At 37.8% G+C, this 16,757-nt stretch overlaps 3 protein-coding genes across 5 annotated transcripts in view; 1 reads left to right on the top strand and 2 right to left on the bottom strand.

Annotated features, from left to right (window-relative positions):
- Nucleotides 1-2,369: 2,369 nt before the first annotated feature.
- dnase1 (deoxyribonuclease I) lies at nt 2,370-5,218 on the top strand. The gene is made up of 9 exons (XM_016545643.1): nt 2,370-2,462; nt 2,657-2,795; nt 2,863-2,951; nt 3,029-3,115; nt 3,191-3,303; nt 4,443-4,555; nt 4,703-4,857; nt 4,937-5,030; nt 5,155-5,218. The coding sequence occupies exons 2-9, from the start codon at nt 2,658-2,660 to the stop codon at nt 5,200-5,202; spliced, it is 837 nt and encodes a 278-aa protein (XP_016401129.1). The 5' UTR covers nt 2,370-2,462; nt 2,657; the 3' UTR covers nt 5,203-5,218.
- A 5,467-nt stretch (nt 5,219-10,685) lies between these two features.
- On the bottom strand, nt 10,686-13,081 carry eci1 (enoyl-CoA delta isomerase 1). The gene is made up of 7 exons (XM_016545632.1): nt 12,969-13,081; nt 12,414-12,536; nt 12,176-12,303; nt 11,953-12,099; nt 11,708-11,829; nt 11,078-11,256; nt 10,686-10,992 (listed from the first exon to the last, which is right to left on the bottom strand). The coding sequence occupies exons 1-7, from the start codon at nt 13,009-13,011 to the stop codon at nt 10,826-10,828; spliced, it is 909 nt and encodes a 302-aa protein (XP_016401118.1). The 5' UTR covers nt 13,012-13,081; the 3' UTR covers nt 10,686-10,825.
- Nucleotides 13,082-13,953: 872 nt separating this feature from the next.
- arhgdig (Rho GDP dissociation inhibitor (GDI) gamma) overlaps nt 13,954-16,757 on the bottom strand; it is a 39,810-nt gene continuing 37,006 nt past the window's right edge. For all 3 annotated transcript variants that reach the window (XM_016545691.1, XM_016545690.1, XM_016545689.1), the window contains exons 5-6: nt 16,509-16,572; nt 13,954-15,743 (exon numbers count right to left, since the gene is read on the bottom strand). In XM_016545691.1, coding sequence (XP_016401177.1) covers nt 15,538-15,743; nt 16,509-16,572 — 270 coding nt within the window. In that variant the 3' untranslated portion in view covers nt 13,954-15,537. The remainder of the gene's footprint in view (nt 15,744-16,508; nt 16,573-16,757) is intronic.

The raw sequence follows: 16,757 nt of genomic DNA, 5'->3' as shown, positions 1-16,757 counted from the left end.
CCCCTCAGCCCGGAGCCCTAGGTTTAAGCCCAGGTAAGCCTGTTCATTAATGCGAGGCTTTATCTTTATATACTGGTTGCCAACTACCACCAGTGCCACCCTGGCCTCCAGTGCTGCCGGCACCTCCCTGGTCTCCAGTGTCACCGATACCGGCCTGGAGGACTCCCATCCTACCAACACCACCCTTCTTGGTCACCTGCACTCTACCTGTCACTCTCCCAACACCAGGGTAACCACCCTCCTCCCCGGGACGGACTCTGGCATGAGGTTGCGCCCTCCAGGAGGGGGGAGTACTGTCAAGGATCGGCCAGGTTCTGTGTTCTCCCTCACTCACACGCAGCCTGCATGGTGACCTAATTTCCTGATCACTCACACCTACTGCTTGTCCCGTTCATCATCAGCACCTCTATTTAAGCGCACACCTCATCTCTCCTATTTGTCTGATCTCATTCATTCGAAGTGGACTGCTACCTTGTACCTCAGCAATTATCTCCAGCGTTTGTCTCCAGCCATCCCCTTCAGTGTGTCTTCACTTCCTCGTGTGACCTGTATTGTTTGAAAACATTACCTGGATACTTACCTGCTCGACGTGGTGTGTGATCACTCCCCTTCAGCTCCTCCGTCCAAGATCTCCTGCATCTGCGAACAAGGAAAGTCTGATTAACATTCTTATTTCCATTCTCTGCAATATTGAAATGATTCTTACCTGCCATTACCAGCCATTTGCTCGTATCTGTCAATAAACATTTGTTTGCATTGTCAGTCCCTTACGAAAATTAACCATGGTTTAATTATAGTGAAAGTGTAGTAACCATGGTTCTTCTGCAACTGTATGTTTTCAAAAAAGATGTTTAAAAAACACTAGTCATCTGTGCTGTGATGGATGCATTTTTCACTCTGTATGGTGCCATTGAGCCTCTCCACCAATCCATTCGTCTGAGGGTGGTATGGGGCACAGAGACGGACGGACTGTGTAACTTCTTAAGATGGACTGTGCAACTTCTGCAACTGACTTAGATTTTAGGGGATACGCCTGCACCCATTTGGTGCGGTAATCAATAACATATAACATAGGAATTTTGGTGAAAATGTATTTCGGTAACTGCTGTATGTTCGTTAGGTCACTGTTCAAATCAAAACAAACTTTTTTTTTTTTAAATAATACTAATATGTCTTTAATAATATTAAAAATTAGCTATATATTTATATATTAAAGTTAACAATTAACGTTAAAAACCATCCACATCTGACGACATGTCATTTTATTAGCCTATGGTAAAACAAACCAAGAAAAATAATCATGATAGAGAACGCAACAGCACTCAGATAGTTTGTCTAATAACCATGTTTCTTGATGTAAATAAACTTGTTTTGTACAGTTCAATCGGCATTCTAGTTTTTACTACAGCATGTCACCTGTCTTCCAGGGCACACTCATATAAAGTGCACGCAGTTGTCGCGCAGTATGCAGTGACAGACACTGTCTGCGTACCCAACTCGCCTGTGTGATCAAGCTAAAGCTAAACAATGACAACAGAGCCTACTACGGTCACAGAATTGTGTGTAACACCGTTCCGGAATCAGCTAAACGATGCCGAAGTGCCCTTGACATGCCTTCGAGACAAGATATACAATATGAACTTTTAAATACGACTTTATACTTTGTAAACACTGGTCAACATATCTGTGGACTTGAAAGATATGTACATGGAACATACTAACTTTTTGTTTGAATTCAAATTCTAAATAAATAAATAGGCTACATATAGGTCTATTTTCTTCATCTGACCAATTAACAATGTACGATACACAGAAGAATGACATAACATGAAATGCAAAAATAGCATACACTATATACAAAATTCACATAATATATAGTATTTGTATCTACTAAGTGTATTTGAATGGCACACACTGTAGCGCCCTCTGTTGCACTGAAGTTGGATGTTTAAGGGAGTGGGTTCAGTTAACAGGGGTCAGTTCAGCCTTCTAAAATGACAGAGTAGATAATAAAGTTAAGATGCCAATTTAAAATAGGCTTTCTACACAACATTTTTACAAACAAATAAATGATATACAGTATTAGTATATGAACAGTTACGGACAAGCTGTGGTACTATCGTGGCACTATTCTCTCCCTGTAGTTCAGCAAGTTAAAAACAAAACCTGCTCTATTGAGCTGCAATAGCAAGCTACAAAATAAATATCTTAATACGTCTATCTAACCACCTGTTTAAAGTTACATTGTCTTATCGCCCATCTGTTTATTTCCCACGGAGAATGTGACCGAGAGGCTGGTGTCTTTACACAGTAGTGGTAAATAAAAACTCTCCAGAATATGTGATACCACTTTTATTCCCTGAGAGAGGGACTTGCTAAGTTAGAGTATACAAAGACTTAGTTGTGCGAAAAAGCTTTCTCCCTGTTCTCACAGCATAAGCGAAAGCAGAGCTCAACAGCAGGTAGATCTATTTTCATTGCATATATTTAAAACTGATGCATATTGATTGTATTTATTAATCAAGATTCTGTGTGAGTGTAAGTGTATTTATGCCTTTACTCTTTCACCTGTATTGCTATGTCTAGTTTGAAATCTGTCTCGGGTATGACTACTGTTTAATTAATGTCTAAATATGTCCTCTATCTCTATATACAGCATGAAGATTATTACTGCTATAGGTCTACTTCTGGTATCTGTCCACCTTGGACGCTCCTTTCTGATTGGAGCCTTCAACATCAAATCCTTTGGGGATTCAAAAGCATCTAATGCCACCCTGCTTGACATCATTACCAAAGTGAGTGACATGCAAACCTATTAAATACTTACACGCCCTCATTTGGTAACTGTATTGTGTTTGTTAGGTAGTACAACGGTATGACATTGTACTCATCCAAGAAGTGAGAGACAGTGATCTCACTGCAACGAATAAGCTGATGCAAAGTGTGAATGGGTATGTTGTCTTAACTGTCTATTAGTTGCTGTATTTATTTGTATAGATAAATTAATAAATATTATTTTCATTATCAGAGGTTCCTCTCCATATGAATACCAGTACATTGTAAGTGAGCCCTTGGGTAGGAGCACTTATAAAGAGAGATATCTCTTTATTTACAGGTAGCATTTATATCATATAAGATTTTATATATATGTTTCATATCAAATTAATAATTTCACTTTTATTTTCATCAGATCTCAGACAGTGTCCGTTGCAAAAAGCTTCCAGTATGATGATGGATGTGAATCCTGTGGAACTGATACTTTCAATAGAGAACCCTTTGTTGTGATGTTCTCCTCTAATACAGGTGGAGGTCCAAGTTCATTGTGAGAATGTTAGCAGTAATACAGTTAAGGCACTGTTCAGCAAAAGCCATCCATCCAGCAATTTACATCCGGGACACTAAATTCAGAGACAGTTCCCCTGAAATTAAAAGCCGTGCTACAGGCCACAGTGGCAATGAAAGGGATGTGATTTTCAGTTCCTGGGTGACCATATTTAGGGTTGATACTTTCAATAGAGAACCCTTTGTTGTGATGTTCTCCTCTAATACAGGTGGAGGTCCAAGTTCATTTTGAAAATGTTAGCAGTAATACAGTGAGAACGCACTGTTCAGCAAAAGCTTTTCATCCAGCAATTTACATCCGGGACACTAAATTCAGAGACAGTTCCCCTGAAATTAAAAGCCGTGCTACAGGCCACAGTTGTAATGTAAGGGATGTGATTTTCAGTTCCTGGGTGACCATATTTAGGGTTTAATGTATTATACCATTCAAAGGTTTGGGGTCAGTAAGACTTTTTTTTCTGAAAAATTTTTTTTTCAGCAAGGATGCAATATTGATTTATATAAATTTATCAAAAGTCAATTAGGACTTTTAAATTGTTTAAAAGATTTCTATTTATAATAAATGCAGTACCTTTCAACTTTCTACTCACGAAAGAAACCATGAAAAGTGTATCACAGTTTTCACAAAAATATTAAAAATCACAGCTGATTTCAACATTGAATAGATATTAGAATGATTTCTGGAAGGATCCTGTGACACTGAAGACTGGAGTAATAGCTGCTGTAAATTCAGCTTTGCCATCAAAGGAAAAAATACATTTGAAAATATATTAAAATAGAAAATAGTTATTTTAACACATTTTTTTCTGTATTTTTGATCACATAAATGCTGCCTTGGTGAGCATAAGAGACTTCTTTCAAAAACATTAAAAAACTTACAGACTCCAAACATAAACAATAGTGTGCATTGTATTTGTAATGTAATATAAATACAATGACTGTATTTATATTATTATTTATCAAGAAGTTGGCAGGGATTGAATTTCAATGATTAAAAGTAATTTTCAGCTCACAGTGACACTAAACAACATTCACTTCTTATTGAGCTGATTGTTATTTTTGCTCAAAATACTGAGCACTAACAAGTATCTTTTCTATAGCTGTCCGGGAATTTGCCCTCATTCCTCAGCATACATCCCCAGAAGTCGCTGTGAAGGAAATTGATGCTCTGCATGATGTTGTCTTGGATACTAGACAACGTCTGAACACAAATGTAACTATGCTGTTGCATAGCTTACTGTATGAACTAGTTCTGTTAACATGACAGACATTTCAATTGAATTTATATTGTTCTGAACATCACCATGCTAATATACAATATGATTTGGAGGATTTGTGTCAATTCAAAATGTCGTTTCAGAACATCATGCTTTTGGGAGACTTCAATGCTGGCTGTAGCTACGTTTCGAATTCAGACTGGTCCAAAATACGCCTCCACACTGACCAAAGTTACACCTGGCTCATCCCTGATAGTGCGGACACAACTGTCACACACACCAACTGCCCTTATGACAGGTAGGAAGACATCACAGGCTATTTAGCTGGATAAGATAAACCTGTGTTATGAAATTATTCATAATATGCTTGAAAAAAGGATTGTGGCCACCTCTGACATGATGAAAGGAGTGTCCGCTGGATCAGCACAGGTCTTTGACTTCATGCAAGACCATGGATTGAGCCAGAGTTGGGTAAGGATAGGTTTTGCCCCATTGGGATTTAGTATTCTAAACATTAGACCTAAGAAGCTCCCTGGAGAGTTGAGTTATTGCTGAGTGTATTCCTCTATATGAAGCATTCATGTTTCTCTCACAGGCCCTGGCAGTGAGCGATCACTTTCCAGTGGAGGTCAAGCTCCTGTGAAACATCAAGGTTGTTCCTTCGCAGCAGATATACACTGCAATGCTAATGCTTGATGTGTAGTGCTGTCTTAGACTTAATAAAAAAAAATGAACATTTTTCTTCAATGACAATATCATTTTATAGCTATAAGAAATACATGATTGAATGTGAATTACATTTTACCCTTCAATTCTTCTATAATTATTATTCTTGCAGTTTTATTACCCCATTAAGAACTTACACTGAAACAAATGGTGTAGAAAAAATTTTTTATTCAGAAAATACATTTTATAACAACAAAGAAATGGCACATTGAATTAAATGTAACATTTTAGAAAAACTGAAATAGTATTATCAATAGTATAATCAATATCCAATAATCTCAATAAACTTCAACAAAAATTACAGTGTATATAAAATATTTGTATTTTTGGTTACATTTTAAGGCGTTCTTGTTACAGTATAATTACACAGATAAGTACTGAGTAATATTAATTAATAACATACTTACTATACGGTTTGGTTTAGGGTCAGTTGCTTGTAATTACGCATAATTTACTGTTATTACTACAGTAAGTAGATGTAATGTGTAACAAAGATACTGTAAAAGGAAGTGTTATCAAATTTTTAAAAACTAAAACTAAAGACTATTCAAAATGAACTATAAAAGACAAAAGTTTATTAAAATAGAGAAATATTTAAAAGAAATTGTAACCATTTATTAGACCTGACCTATACACTTCTCTTCATGAATATACTGTATGGAAAATTTCAATCTACAAACTTGATGTTGAATTTAAAAAAAAGTTATGAATAAGCTATATGTCTACAATTTGCATGCTAAAAAGATTCCATTCCATTTTGGTTTTAAAACATTTTTGGTTTTAAAACACTGGGATGGCCAACCATTTCTTCATGTTTTCAGTAGCGGCGAGACGCTGCGAAGCGGTCGCTATGGGAACACCTTCGGTGTGACGGATGTCTGAAGCCCTTATGAAGCCCTTATCACGCCATTTTATTGGCCAGAAGTGCATCGTACCGCCCCGAGAATACATCACGTATGCTCCATATCAGCGTGCTGCGTGATTTCTAAGATGAAGGAAGCACTTATCAAAGGTACGGGAATGGCCAGCATCACAGCGTCTCGTTCCCTATTCAGGCAACCAAGGTTACATACATAACGAGACATTCCCTTTCATAGCTTCAACACTTCAACGCTGTGAAGCGATACAATACGCTGGGAACAATATACCACAACACCTTCCTGTACCTGAGGTTAGCTGGAAGATCAGGGAATTAGTTCGCTCAAGCAGATAAACCTGGGAGCAAGGAGCCATCCTCACATCCAGATCATCCTCCCATTCCTCTGGTAGAATGAACACTCACACCTAGAGGCGAAGCTATGCTACACACCTCAGAAGCCGCAAAGACAGCCTTGATCAACCAAAGAGAGGTCCTCTGTTTGGTGACAGCAGCTCCTTTGTTTACCATCAAAAAAACAATAGGTAAATATATACTACTGGACTGCATGGTCTACATATAGCTGCCACATAAACCTCAAGAGTAGCAGGGGATGTCCCTGCCAAAAACGAGTCTGCAGGAACTCCAGTATTGACCCTACAGGGCAATGAACTGGGTTCAGGCCATGCACCAAGATGCAAAAAGCTTTCTTAAAAGCATACAGGCACCTCCTAGAGGGTTCCTAAATTTTAAGAACAGTGTCTGCAATCTCAGCTGAGAGCCTAGAACACACTAACATGCTCCACTCAGTTGCTACACCCACAGTTTCATAAATCAAATGGGGAGATACACCAGGCCTGAGTAGCAAGTCGGGCCTGAGGGGAACCTCCCAAGGAGGGCCAACTAGCAGACTTACCAGATCTGAGAACCATATCTGAGTGGGCCACAACAGGGAGCATCCATTTCCAGGCAGAAAGGAGGAGAAAGGGAGAACTACAGCGGGCAATGCATAGTCATGCTCGAAGCAACAGATCCACATCCCCTTGTCCGAACCTCTGCAAAAGAGGCTCACCCCAGGGTGTAGTGTCCTTGGTCTGTGCCCAAAGAACAACATGCCTCACCAGCCTGCACAGGGGGCGAGAACTTAGTCCTCCTTGGTGATTCAGGTACAAGACCACATGTTGTCTGTCCTGACCAGTATGTGACAACCCTCAAATAAGAACTGTTTGAGTTCCAGATACACTGCCAGCATCTCCAAACAATTATGTCGACGATGCAGTGAGGCGAGATCCCTTTTCTCTTGATCCACCACTGGAATGGTCTCATGTGGAGCAGGCCCAACTGAATCACAGAGGACGCTGCTGCCATAAAACCCATTAATCTGCGCCATAAACCTACGTGGAGGAATGTCCTGTTCTGAACCAATCTCCGGTTCAGATAGAGACAAGATGGACTGAAGTCAGCATCTTTAATTTGCTTACAATCCAGGGTAACACTAGAAGTGACAGCATTTCTTCCAAAACGGGTGGTCACCATAGATGCTGGATGGTGCAACCATACGACAGACAGACTGATCCTCCTGCATGAGGCCCAGAGACACATGAATTGTGGGAAAAACCTCTGAAACAGGAAATAGATCACTCAATCAGGCAAGCCAGCACAAAACGCAGTGCCATAAGAAAATTACTCTTACACATGAACTTATTCACTCAGTGGTTCAGCTCAACGCATCTCCAGTTGGGCTGACAAGAACAGAGTAATTAGTCATGATGCAAGACAAATGTGTGTTGCAAAACTCCTCAGAGCCAGTATCCACTATTTGTTCCAGCTCAAAGCAGCAGCGGAGGTGAAAGAATAATAATAATTAGTCGGGCAGACTAACGCTTGGTAGCATGAAGCAGCAAAAACCATAGAGCACAATAAAATGTCAGCTGCGGAACTCAGAGTCCGCGCCTAAAAGCAGTCCCAAGAAACAAGTGTTGGAAGCGTAAGTGCCACATCAATACTGCACCAAAAAGCGCCAAAACCATACTGCACAACAAATCATCTGCTGCAGGACTCCTCAGAATCTGTGCCTGAAAGCAGTACACGAAACAAGAGTTGGAGGCGTAAGCGCCAATTCAAATACACGTGCCTGCATTAGTGCAGCTTAGAAAGTAGAGAGATAGGAAAAACCATCTGCTCACTCTACAGCCTGAGCCACTATGGCATTAGCTTGCTATTAGAAATACTCTTAATACACTTATTTGTTACAGCTTGACGCAGCAGCCGAGCTGAAAGGAATAGTAATTATTTGGGCAAACTAATGCTTGGTAGCATGAAGCACCAAAACCATAGTGCACGACAAACGTCCTAAAATTAATGCCTCTCGCATTGTTTAATAGACACAAGAAACACTTGATCCAGGGGAGGGAAAGAGCAAATGGGGAATATCTGTAAGCTCGCCCCTTAAACCCCTAGCTTATATCTTCAACGTATGTCCCCTACAAGCTCCTGAGAGTCTGAGTCCGCTGTAGAGTACGCATCATCTGATCCGCAGCCGGAGTGGGAATCGTATTTGACTAAACCACCGGACTCATGAAGCGCTCCTCTGATGAACGCATGCGGTCAGGGGAGAGAGCAAGAGAGAAGAGGGAATTACATTTACTCACTCTCCATACACTCGGGCTCATCACACCAAGCGTCCGGCTCATGCAGCGCCTCGGCAACCGCAGAACTGGAACAACGGGGGTTGAACGAACATCCCTCCTTCCTCAGAAAGAAAGCGAGCCCTGAGCGCAACACTTACACAACACAGATGATCACGGAGACAACAACATAGGCCACTATAAGCATTTTCCCACTCACCTATCATCCAACACTTTCAGAAAAGTCGTGTCCGCCATAGAGGAGTAACATTATACTGCTCTAAAATAGTTGGCTTAGAACACAAGAATCTCTTTCCAATGGGCAACAGAAGATTCACCTCCTGAAGGAAATGAAATTTGATGAAATAGCTTGCAGCATGCTGATATGGAGCATACGTGATGTATTTTTGGGGCGGTGCTATACACTACTGGCCAATAAAATGGCATGATGGTATAAGGGTTTCAGACATTCATCAGACCGAAGGTGTTCACATAGCGACCGCTTCACAGCATTGAAGTGAACCTATGATAGAGATCACAAATCTAAAGACACTTTAAAAGGCGGACATGGCAACACTGTGGCCTGCAAACAGTAACATTGTGTGGCTGGTGAGTCAATTATTCAGGGAATCGAAGCGATAGGATATAACAAAATGCATGTTACTCTCTCCTGTGGTTTGTCTTATAATCTCTTAGTTAACAAATATTAACTTATCCTTGAAACTTTTTTATTTCTATTTCAGTTTTGTTTGTCATAATATGAATTTGAGAAAATATACAAAATGTGGGAATATTTTGACATTTTTTTTAAGGATTTAATTTGATCAAATACATCTTATATTTTGACTGTGGAATCACAGAGTTGTCAAAAATGAAAATTCACAAAAAAAGCTTTCAGCTAATCTTTTGTGCTCTCTCATATTTGTCTTCCTATTGCTGACTAGCTCACAGTTAATGAAGATTCAGCATTTGTCTCCCTCATAAAGACATTACATAATGCACATGCAAGTTTCCTGTGGCATTTATTAACTTTCTTCAAGAAATTTTATTCTGTAAAAACAGAAAAACCCAATAATTTCTGCAGAGTATTTTGAATATTCTGCAATATTATCTATGATTTCTGCATATGGTAGTATAGTAGGGAATTATTCAAGAGAAGTCAAGATATTCTTGATTTCCTTTGCAGCAGATATACACTGCAATTCTAATGCTTGATGTGTAGTGCTGTCTTAGACTTGACGAAAATAAAAAAAATGAATCATTTTCTACAATTACGCAATAATTCTATAGCATAATGCAGTTGTATTACCCCATTAAGAACTTACACTGAAAAAAATGGTGTAGAAACAATTTTTACTCAGAAAGTAAATTGCATAACTACAAAGAAATGGCATGTTGAATTAAATGTAATTTTTTTTTGAAAAACTGAAATATATAATCAATAGTATAACCAATATCCAATAATCTCAATAAACTTTTAGAATAAAATTAAATATAGAATATTTGTATTTTTGGTTACATTTTAGGGTGTTCTTGTTACACAAATAAGTACTGAGTAATATTAATTAATAACATATTTACTGTAGGGTTTGGTTTATGGTTAGTTGCTTGTAATTACGCATAATTTACTGTTATTACTATAGTATGGGCATGTAACGTGTAACAAGGACACTGTAAAATAAAGTGTCAATGCATTTTTTTAAACTAAAACTAAAGACCATTTAAAATGAACTAGTAAAGTCAAAAGTTGATTAAAAATAGAGAAATACTTAAAAGAAATTTTTACCATTTACTTAACCTATACACTTTTCCTTATCCATATACTGTATGTAAAATTTTTATCTAAAACCTTGATGTTGAATTTAAAAAAAGTTATGGATAAGCTATATGTCTACTATTTGCATGCTAAAAAGATTCCATTCCATTTTGGTTTTAAAAGATTTTATTTACAAACAAAGTTACCCTCTAGTAACAAAAGAGAGGACAGTGTGATATACAGCGACACTGATGCACTCCATAAAGGCAACTTCAACAACAACAGGCACGTGTTTCGGTTCTCAAGACCTCCTCTTCTTCAGCATCTCCATGTACACCCCAAGAGATTTCTGGATGGAGTCTTTGGTGATGAAACTGACAAAGTTTGTGGTGTCGGCTTCTCTGTTTGCAAGAAGTTTGTCTATTGTGGGTTTTCTCATCATGGACTTACTTATCTGACGGGCATGATCTGTAGGAAAAAAACACTGTACGTGAACAAAATGTACTATAACAGGCAAAGATATCATATTTTGGAGCAAGCTAATACCATTTACCTGGGATGGCCAACCATTTCTTCATGTTTTCAGTAGCGGCGCTGAGAACTTTATCCTCAGGAACAAGCTCATCCACCAAACCGATCTTCAGGGCTTCAGGGGCACTGTACAGTAAACCCAGCTGAAGACCCTTCTCGGTTTCTCTATGGCCCACAACGTTTGTCATGGAGTCCTTAAACCTGATTTACAAAATCTCTGTTCAGTACCACTCTGTGTTCCAGTAGGTATGCTTACACGCACTCATTTTTGTCAATCCATGTAAAAAATCTGAAAGTTCTGTTTACATGAACCCTAAACTTGACAATTCGATCCACATTTTCATTTACAAAGGAATATTATAAAAGTAGTCTGGTAGAACACGCACATCACAAAGTATTTTTGAGTCCAATTGGGAAGATAGTTGTATGCTTGTGTTTTTTCCTATTGATTGGATTATTTCAGGTCTACACCACAAATTCATCTGGATCAAACTCAGTCAGATCAGTTGAGGTGTTTACATGAAGGCTTTTCAATCTGATTGAGCCATCAATCTGATTACTAATGGATTATTTGAGTAAATACAACTTGTGGTTCCCACGTACATGAATTGTGAATAAAACAAGATAAAAAAAAAAAATCAATAATACTCACCAAAAAGGTGCAACTATGCCAAGTTGTGTTTCATTGAGACCGATGTTATAGCGAGGATTATCGGCCATGATCCTGTAGTCACAACACAAAGCCAACAAACAGCCACCTGCAGGACTGGAGCCCTAAAAACACAGCAGTTACATCATTCATTCATTCATTCATCTCACAATTTGACCTTAAAGTAATATTTTACAAAAAAAGACAATTATCAGAAAACAGTAAAAAGTGTTTATAGTGACACTCACATTGATAGCTGCGATTGTGACCTTGGTGGACCCGTAAAGCTTAAGCCACGCGTCCTGTACAGCCTTCCAGAATTCTGCGCAGTGCTCTGGGCTCTTTTTATACATTTCCAAAATATCTAGGCCTGCAGAAAACACCTTCGGCTGGGCCTTTAACAAAAAAACACACTGTCAATGAAATAGACTACACTTGATTTCACTAAAGCAGATGTTTCTGATGACTTACGGATGTTATGATCATACCCCTGCAGCTTCTGTCCAGCTCAAGTTTTTCTAAATTAATAGCAAACTCAGTCAGAAAGTCAAGACTGAGACTGTTGACAGGATGATTTTGGAACTGCATTATAGCAACACCTGTAAGAAAGAGGAAAATTTATATTCTGGTAATGATTTTTTGATAAATATGTAATTGCAAAGTGTTGGAAACCCCATTATTTATGCATATTATGTATTAATATGCTTACCATTACTACTGTCCAGGTCGACTTTAATGTTTGAGGATGATGAGTATCTGTTTTTAGATACAATGTATGGCAGAGCACAGATTCTCCCATGACGGCTTTTTCCAGACAACAGTGATACAAATCCTGCAAGAGAAATTCCTAATATTTTGCAAATGTAAAACTAAAAGCCAACACAGTGCATTTAACACTGTTAACACGTGCATTTATTTGACTATTGATTACACTTCAGTAAATACTGTACTAACGTTACGCAAGAGCAGTGTTGTATTTCATGTGTGAATAAGCTGTGCCCTTATTAAAGGACATGGTGTTAACTTCTTACTTTTTACAACCCATAACAATAAAAACAAAAAACTAACATAATATGTGTCATAATATGTTGATTTTCTGCTTTAAAAATGACAGGAAGGCGTAAACAACTCTTTTGTATCTGCTGACCTTTGTCCTATTTCCTCAATGCATTACTACTGCAAACTTAATTCGGGGTGGGGGGAAAATGGCCACTGCAAAATAGCAAAAACAGCAACGGTTTCAGACAAGACATGACACACCTACCAGACGGGCCGAATTTGGTAGAGTGTCTTAATACTGATGCCATCTTGCCAGCTGAAAGGATAATGCTAAATCGCTAAACTTCACCGCTTACACGTGTTGCCAGATCTCTGTAGAAAAACAGGTAAACTACACTGACAAAACATTATCAAAATACGTGACTTTCCACAAAACAAGGCAACATTTTCTGCAAATAAATTAGATAAATTAATTTTAAATACGTTTATTTAAAAATAGGTGTATAAAATTCTTCACTGCGACTGTATATTTTTATTAGCATGATATTTCATGAATTAACACAAATCTAAAGACGCTTTAAAAGGAGGACATGGCAACACTGTGGCTTGCAGACAGTAACATCGTGTGGCTGGTGATTACGTCAATCATTCAGAGAGCCAATCACCAAAGCTGTACCTAACATAGTTGATTGTGATTGGGCAATTTACATTCTTGAAAGGCGGTACATGTGGCAGACTCAAGTGAAGCGATAGGATATAACAAAATGCATGTTGCTCTCTTCTGTGCGGTGTTGCCAAGTCTGCGGTTTTCCCGCGGAATTGGGCTACTTTAACACTGTTGCCGCGGGTTGTTTTTCATGTCCGCGGGTTGAAAAACGACCCCAATAACGTGATAGTTAGCCCATGGAAGGCGAATTTTACCAGGGGAAATCCGCCAAAACACGTGTATTTTATCCCCGGAATGCGATTTTTAACGGGGGACCCACCTCGAAAGCCACTGGGCTAGTTTTGAGTAGAGATTGGGCGGGTTTTGTTGTGAAAACCTGGCAACCCTGCTTCTGTGGTTCGTCTTATCATGTGTTAGTGAACAAATATGAACTTTTCCTTGAAACTTTTTTATTTCCGTTTCTGTTTTGTTTGCAGCGAACAGAAATAACTTTTTCCATTGCCAGCCATTACTGCTATGTGCTGTTTTGCATCTAATAAACATAAGCTGAACTAAACTACAACATTAGAAACAAGATATACAATTAAGGATAGGCCAAACTTTATTAAAAATACAAGATGAAAAGTTTAACAATTCAGAAGCAATAGAATCTTTTTTTAAGCAAATGAATCGGTCAGCTGAAAAATGCCCTAAATGTTACTTTACTTCTTACTGCTGCCTCCATTACATCACAATGAAACCCGATTAACATGTTTAAAAAGCAGCATCATGCAATACAGACCACAAGCAGACTAATTATAACATCCAATTATGAAGAAAATTTCATTATGAGTCACAATATGAATTTGAGAAAATATACAGCATGTGGGAATATTTTGAAATATTGCAAGGATTTAATTTGATCAAATACATGTTATACTGACTGTGGAATCACAAAGTTATAAATTACAGTTCATAAAAATTGCAGTTAATCTTTTGTGTACTCTCGTATTTTTCTTCCTATTGCTCACAGTTAATGATTCAGTATTTGTCTACCCCATAAAGGCATTACATAATGCACATGCCAGTTAGATATTTCCTGTGGCATTAATTACCTTTTTGCAATAAATTTTATTCTGTAGAAATAGTCAAACCCAATCATTTCCACAGAGTATTTTGAATATTCTGCAGTATCATCTAATATTTCTGAATATGATCATGTAGTAGGGAATTATTCAAGAAAAATCAAGATAATCTTATGTCAGATAATAAAATCAGCGATGGAGATGGAAGTGTCAGGTAACAGTATCAGCAGGCATATAAACAATAAATGTATTTATTTTGGAATATCAAAAAAAAAAAAATCAGAGGCAATCTAACATAAAAGCTAGATGGAAGACAGTTACAGACACCTGGACAGAGATGAACAGATCTTAAATTTTTTCAGGGAATGAGGAGGGTGCTTGACTATGGGCTCCACTGATGGTTCCCAGCTGAAAAGACCAGCAAATGTTGCATTTTAGAAGCTGATGTGCCAGTCAGGACTAACCAACAAGAAAAGTGAAGCAGCTTTACCAGAATTGGTTGCTGGTGAACAGCCAGACAACTTCATATTGGTTTCAGTTGATCTTTTCTACAGAGGTTTAATGCTCAGAAATACCTTTTTTGACAAGCAACACTTAGTACAAACCACGTCCTACACATGTATTTATCAGGTAACAGCAAGCTGATTACATCATCAATAATACAAGAAATTAGCCATTGCAGACACGATGGCTTCACATTCAAGCATGCACTGATCTGGTCATGGGCTCTGTAAAGAACTCTAAATGCATTGCAAGAATACAGACATTGTAATATTTACATTTACAGTATACACTAAAACCTGAGTGTACAGGCATGACGGATTTCATTTGTTGGTTACACCATTGTTAAATCTATTACAAAGTACTAAGTCGCCTCTAATACCCTGCCAGTCACTGTATGCCCTCACTGTTACTTACACCTAATATGTAGGAATATCTTCATTCTTTTTTTTAAGTTTTTTTTTTATTCGACTAATTGTTATTTAATCATTTGCAAAGCCAGCAAAACCATATCTACCTAGCCTATGTCTCTGTTTTAAACATCAGTGATAAATTGGGTATGTTGCTATGCATCTGGGAGAGAGAGACAGAGGAAGACCTCTTTACTCTGCACTGTCCCAGTCTTTTTTGATTTGCAGGTTCCACTCCCACGACAGATGGTCTGTCTTGTCGTCGTCTGTGAAGTAGGATTTGATGTGGTAGGTTCCCCGAACGATCATGCCCTTCGGAGCCTCCTCCACCGGGGTGATAAACTCATGCTCCTCGGCTCTCGGACCGTAGCTGCCCACCATGTACACTGCCTTGTCCACTAGAGGTAAAGAAAATCAGTGAGTCAAATTCTTAAAAAATACATCAAAAGCTGATTGGTTGCACCCAACAATAGCCTGTCCAATGGCATTTTTAAGTTGATTGTTAAAAGGTTAAAATAATGAATTTGACAGAATGACAAAGAAAAGCAATTGGCAACTGGACAAAGAAAAGTAACTAGTAATTAATTTTTTTATGTTTAATAATTTAATAATAATATTAATAATAATAACAAGATGAATAATAATAATTTTTCATTTTTCATTACAATTTTGTTTTCAGACGTGACGTAATGACGCAGTGCCATGCTCGAATTTCCCGCGAAAACCTACCCGTACCACTCAAATTAGAAAACATTGTTATAAACTAACCGTTGTGAATCGGGCTAAAGTAAGGTGATAGTTTTGAACACTGGCTGGTTATGTACTTGCTCAAATATTGATTTCGGATCATTTTTAAACGGAAAAAAGTTATGGACTGCAGCTTTAACTACATTAACAACAAACATTTGAAATGTCTCTTATTTTTTCAATAAAATAAAATAAATCAATAAAATTATTCACTAATTTTATATTTTTTAAACATGAATTAAATAAACTGTTTTAAATATGCATATTTATATATATTAAAAAAATGTATTACCATTTTTACGTTTAAATAAAGAAATTGATGTGTCATATGAAACAGTACATGTGTGTATAAAGATATCAATACACCCTTGACTCAACATGCCAACATTTAAATTCATGACTACAGATGCTCTTACCTCTGAGTCCTTTCCTGTAGTTCAGATGCACATATTTCAGTCCAGACACGATGTCCCTGTTGACCTAATGGGAACAGATGGAATGAATTAGAATAAATATTATTAATTTAGCATGTCATTTTCATTCTCAAGACATTCAACCTGTTGTAGCACCAGCAGAGGTCCTGTTAGATCCTTTAGGAATTCACTCCATTTTCCATTCCCTTTTAGGGAATACCCATACATTGAAATACAGATACTGTCTATTTT

This window comes from Sinocyclocheilus rhinocerous, unplaced genomic scaffold (assembly GCF_001515625.1).
Source record: "Sinocyclocheilus rhinocerous isolate Xijiao unplaced genomic scaffold, SAMN03320098_v1.1 scaffold189, whole genome shotgun sequence".
In the NCBI taxonomy this organism is placed as follows: Eukaryota; Metazoa; Chordata; class Actinopteri; order Cypriniformes; family Cyprinidae; genus Sinocyclocheilus; species Sinocyclocheilus rhinocerous.
The sequence above is the reverse complement of the archived record's forward strand: the minus strand, read 5'-3'. Positions and strand labels throughout refer to the sequence as shown.